At 52.4% G+C, this 5,535-nt stretch overlaps 1 protein-coding gene across 1 annotated transcript in view; it reads right to left on the bottom strand.

Annotated features, from left to right (window-relative positions):
• PTPRF (protein tyrosine phosphatase, receptor type, F) overlaps positions 1–5,535 on the bottom strand; it is a 296,503-nt gene that overhangs the window by 16,173 nt on the left and 274,795 nt on the right. The window contains exon 25 of the mRNA XM_009700288.1: positions 1,861–1,984. Coding sequence (XP_009698590.1) covers positions 1,861–1,984 — 124 coding nt within the window. The remainder of the gene's footprint in view (positions 1–1,860; positions 1,985–5,535) is intronic.

Here is a 5,535-nt window from a genome sequence, read left to right as displayed (position 1 = left end):
GTCTCCTTTACAGGGTGATGCCAGAATCAGGGATCCTGCAAAGGCAGGGATGGTGCCTGAACAAAGAAGAACCCTTTGTAACTCCCACATTAATGCAACAAGCAGCCAGCACCAAAGCAGAGAGACTGCCACCCGCACACAAAGGGAAATTCACAGGCAGGAATATTAAGGAGCTCATTTGGCCCCAAGCAACTGATTGAAATAATTGTCTTAAATTCACTAGCTATTTGTTATGGTCCCACAGCACCTTTTAAAAATGAGGCTGCTTCATTAGCTTGTCTCTGTTAGCTGGGGATGTCAGGCAGGGATGTCCTCCCATCCCTCCTGCAGAGACAAGTACCCCAGAGGAGCCAGAGACCTTCCTCCCACCACCACTGAAACCCTCCTCAGTGTGAGACCCGCCTCTGCTGCCTGATGGCAGAGGTTGCTCCAGCTCCCACTCTGCCTCCATCACTTTAAGGAAAGGGCTTTCTTGTAAAGGCCTTTAAAATGCAAACACACAGTTAGGAAAACAAATGTGGCAAAGCAGAGGCCTGGGGCTGTATTTCCAAACCCTGCTCAGTATGGGCTGCCTGGGCTGCAGAGAGGGAAAGCAGCCGGAATCTCCTCGCCTCCTAAGGAGAGTGCATCTGCATTTCATTAGAGGAAGGAAATAAAGCTGGGGGGCTCCCCCCCGCCCTTTTGTCCTGGGGAATTTTCTACAGGTCCCAGCAGTCTCCAGCAGAAACAAAGTCCTGGCTGCTCTGGGGGAGCAGCAGCAGCTGCTGGAGTGCAGCGCCTAGCTCCCTTGGCATGGGCAGCGGGGACCTGGCAGGGCACAAAGACACAGACACTACTTACAGCAACTGAGTCAGGCTGGAAAACAGGGATTCCCCCATGTGCTCAGCCCACAGCTGTCTAACAGGGTTTGCCCAGGATCAGGCATGCCAGGCCTTTGTATAGCTGCTGCTGCTGCTTAACAGGTCTTGCTGTGAGGGATGGTTTGGACCCCTTCCTCCTCCCGCAAGGGATGAGTTGTGCATTAGCATTAGAAAAGACTCTTGCATCCTAAGAAAAAGGATGCTAGTGACAGCAGGACCACCTGTAGGAAAAGCCAGGCCCCAGTCTCTTCCCCAAGCAGGGGTGCATTGAATTAGCTGCATTTTTCTCATTCCCCCGTGAGTGGGCTCAGCTCTGGTGTGCAAAGCTGGGTGCTGATTTACAAAACAGTGGGAACAGGTGAACCTGGGCTCTGGTACCTGGGCTCCAGCTCCTCTGTATGCAAAGCAAGCACTAAAAGCATGTATTAGCCCAGACTCCAGAAATGTAGGGCCGGTTCTTGGAGCCATGGGGGTCAGTGCTATGAACACCAGGGCCCGATGCATCTCTCATGGAGCACAGGGATGTGAGAAGCCTGATGTCCAAGGGGAGGGGGCACCTCTCATCCTGTGCAGCTCTCAGCACTTACTTGGGAACAAACACTGACAAGTCCCAGAAGAAGATACCGGCCCTGCAGTCCTGTTGGGACAGAGGGTGATAGGGCTAACATGTCCCTCCATGTGTCGAGGAAGGCAGCTGAAGTCACACAGGAGGGCCAGCAGTGAGAAGGGAGGCTGCTGGGACAGATATCTCTGCAGGCACCAGCAGCAGCAAGAAGCAACCACACAGGGCACACTGCTCTGAGGACACTGGGAAAGCAGGGGCAGCTCTGCAGAGCCCTTCCTCTCTTCTTGCCAGCCAGAACACACATTTGCTCACACTGATGCCAGACATATTTCTTGGCGTTTGCCCCTGCTCGACTGAGAACAGGGAAAAAGACAATTCCCTGCTACAGCCACATTCAGCCGTTTGCTGGGATGCCCACTCTGGAGTCACTCTTACCATCGATGGAGGTCAGGATGACACGTGAGTGGTCATAGGCGATCACGTTTGCATAGCGGTTTTTCGGTTTATTCACTTCCAGGTTGGAGTTCTCCCAGGTGAACTGCTGCCCAGGATCAATGGACTGTGAAGATAAAGAGAGGGAGAGACTCAGGAGCAGTTACAGCACAGCGGGACGCTGTAGCACACGTGTGTGTCAGTCAGGAAATCTGCATCTCCCCACACACCTCTTCCCAGGGCAGACGCAGCTTCCGTGGGTGTCTGCAGCAGCAGTGTCAAGCCAGACCACACCGAAGCCCAGTCCCCAGTGGGACGTGTCTCCTGTGACCTGCAGGCAAAGCAGCCCCTTGCTAGGGCAGCCTGCTGCAGATGAGCCTTCACCTCCACTCTCTCCGCATGCTCATCCTTTCCTCTGGAGCTACCCATCAGCAGAAATTTGGTCTTATGCCAGGACTCTACAGAGACCTGACTGTGCAGTTCTTGACCTAGCGGTTTTATTAGCTGTTGAACTGCAGTCTCCTGAAATATAGCATGCCCTGGGTCTCTTGTGCCCCAGGAGCTTTGGGTATTAGAGTCCTTCAAGACAGCCTATGAGCTTTTGCCAGGGAATAGTCATGAAAATTGATAGGTTACTATCCACTGCTCCAGCTACTTATGCAATGTAAACATCTCTTGTTTGAGTTAATAGAGTGACAAGGAACTATAAACCTGGAGAAGAGACATGGTTATAAATCTTGGCCAAAGGCCTGCACACTATGCAACTGCCTGAAAAGCACATGTCCTGATCCCACCTGCATCCTGGCCTCGCACACCCAATGCTTCTCCCATGAGCCATGTGCTGGTGCACCTGGTGCATGGCTCTTCCATGGCCAGGCAGCTCCTTCCCAAAGCCTTTCCCATCATCTCTGTCCAAGCATAAAACAAGGGCAAAAAGGACCATCCTCAAAGCACCCCTCTGAGATAGGATGGCCTCTTTGTCTGAGAGATACATGAGGCACCCAGATAAGACAGCTGCCTCATGCAGGGACTCGCTCTGCACACGCAGCCCTGGGCAAGCCTGGGGCAGGCAGCTACAGCAGAAATCAGTCATCTCATGAAGCCCTTCCCCCTGAAATTACCAACACAGTCAAAGCCTTCTTAAAATGATGCACCAGCTCAGGGTTCCTGAAGCTTTGCTGGCCCACAGGCAAAAATATTGAGCCAACAGGCCAGGGGAAGCACTGCACGGTATTCTCTCTGTAGGCATCTGTGTTCATTGCTTGGCAGACAGCCATGTCAGAAGGTTTCTCAGGCAGTAAAACGCCCGTGAGTCTGTCAGATCCGGATCAGCTGCGAGCAAAAGGCTGAGCTGGGAAGCACAGCTCCCTGACTGGGCTGACCTGGACAGCCCTCACGGTCCCTCTGCTCAGCCCCATCAACCACCGTCTGTGTGCAGGGTGACACCCATCGCTGTCCCCTGCTCTCCTGTGCAGGAATTTCCCAAGCAGCCGACCGTGGGTGCAGGTACCCAGCTCGGGTAGGGAGCACAGGCACTGCCTGCATTGCTTCACCAGCCCCAAGGGCTTGGCGGCACAAGCAGGGCACGGGCCAGTGCTGTGCCAGGCGGCAGTCGCCCATCCCCACCCGCAGCCCACGCTGCCAGTCCTCCCTGCAGCAGCAGAGGGGCCAGCACTGACGAAAACGCGGAGGATGTGACATCACAGCAATGCTAATAGGTAGTTTGGGAAATGTAGGATGTAAATAGACATTTCCTACAGAAAACCTGTAATTTTCTATTATCAGCGTAATAAGCAGGCAGCAGCAGCATTAAGGTGCTGCGGCAGGGATGGTGGGAGCGGAGGCTGCAAGCACCGCTTCTGGCTGGAAACCCACTGGCCTGGCTGCCACGGCCCCTGCACACTCCTCTGCCCAGGCACAGAGACGTCCCAGCACAGCTCACAGCTCTCTGGGGCACTTCATTTCATTTAGGTACCTATATTTTGTTTTCAGGATAGGCAGCTCACTGGATCGGCTCTTTTGATGCTCTCCTCCCTCAGCTGTGTGGCAGGAATGACTGCTGCCCACCTAATGGTGGGGCTGAACTGCCCAAAGGCAATAGAAATGATCAAAGGCATGAAAAAGTCAGAGGAACGAAACGTGTATGGACTTTTCTGTTTGGAGTAGAGATGGGTGAGAGGGGGTTTTGATACTGGTCTAATCAATCCAGAGCACAGTGAAGGAGAAGCACAAACAGACAAACTAAGGACCAAAATCCACTAATGCCTATTAAAGACATAAATAACACTTCTTTTTCAAAAAGGTGGCCTTTGCACAGACAGCCCATGCAGAGAGCTGGCTAGCTGGTGGCGGAGCTGAGACCGGCCCTGAAGGTATGAGTGAGCATTTTCTTGCTGCTGAGGAGCAACACAAGAAAGCACCAGCCCTGCTTGCACCCTGCGAACACTCGCTCAGCGCCGGGCACAGATGGGTGCTGGAGTGAGTCCTCCCTTCGCAGCAGAGGCAGGGAGAGTTCAGTGCAGTTGTTTGCACTCAATCTATACTGCAAATCACTACCAAAAGGCTGCAGGGATGCCCAAGCCGTGGGCTGCAGTGTACTTTGCACAGCAAGTCTGTGTCCTGCCATGGTAGTGGAAAGGGTTATTTCCTGGGGGAGGCAAGGCTGTCAAGTGCCCCAAGAACCAAGGAGGAGCATCAAGGTGTTGCCATTAGGGTTAATTGCTTTGATGTGCAACGAGGATGTGCAGAAATGGTCTAATCATCATCAGCCTCTTAAGAGGGCAAACAGGTGAGAAAGTCAGAAGTAATACAGCACCTGAGTGCAAAGAGGCTGTAATTAAATACTCCTGCAAATTAGTGACTCATTTAGAAGTAAAATGATTTAATTTAAACTCTGGTGATGAATTAATGTACACCTGTTCCCCCCTTTAAGGCAAACAAATGAGTAAATAAATGGGAGGATGATGGGCTGCTTGGAGAGCAGTTGAAGCCCTTACACGGAGTGGTGGTTGCCAAGTCTTGTCCCATCTCCGTACGATGCTCTGCAGCCCCTGACTCCACCAGTACTGCCTTGTCTCCCCATGTTGCTTTCCCTGGGCACTAGGAGTCTGCTCTTGTTCCTTTCTGGGCTCATGAGAATCACTGCTTCATCCCAAAACTTGATCAGAGTAACACTTTCAACTCAATTCTTCCTAGAAAGCAGAAGGGCTGGGAAATTGGAAGGAAATGAGCCAGGAACAAACTTAAAAGCACCGTGACTTTTAGTTTTGTTTTGCTTTAAAGTGACAGGGGAGACGTTGTAAGACAGCAAGTGCAAATTAAGAAAAAGCCTAATTAGTAAAACTCCTCCTTCCCAGCATGGAAGTGCAGGGAGCAATCTCTCAAAAGCAGCTCAGGGATCCCTGCTGCTACTGCCATCCACATAAAGACAGAGCCAGACCATTGAAACGGGATTGCAAAAAGGCTCTTTCCTCAACAGACTCCAGAGCACTTTACAAATGCCTTGAAAACATCCCTGGGTGCCAGTTTGTCTCTCAGATACACTCTACCTTGGGTTTGCTGCTCCCCTTACTCAGTGCAGCTCCAAAATCCCTCTGCATGCAGAGTCCCTGCAGCTGCCTCTGCTGCTGGCAGGCGTGGGCAGCCCGGGCAGGCAGACCTCTGGGGCAGCCCGGCACC

This window comes from Cariama cristata, unplaced genomic scaffold, assembly GCF_000690535.1.
Source record: "Cariama cristata isolate BGI_N322 unplaced genomic scaffold, ASM69053v1 scaffold1975, whole genome shotgun sequence".
Taxonomy (NCBI): Eukaryota; Metazoa; Chordata; class Aves; order Cariamiformes; family Cariamidae; genus Cariama; species Cariama cristata.
Note: the sequence above shows the minus strand (reverse complement) of the source record. Positions and strands in the feature narration are given on the sequence as shown.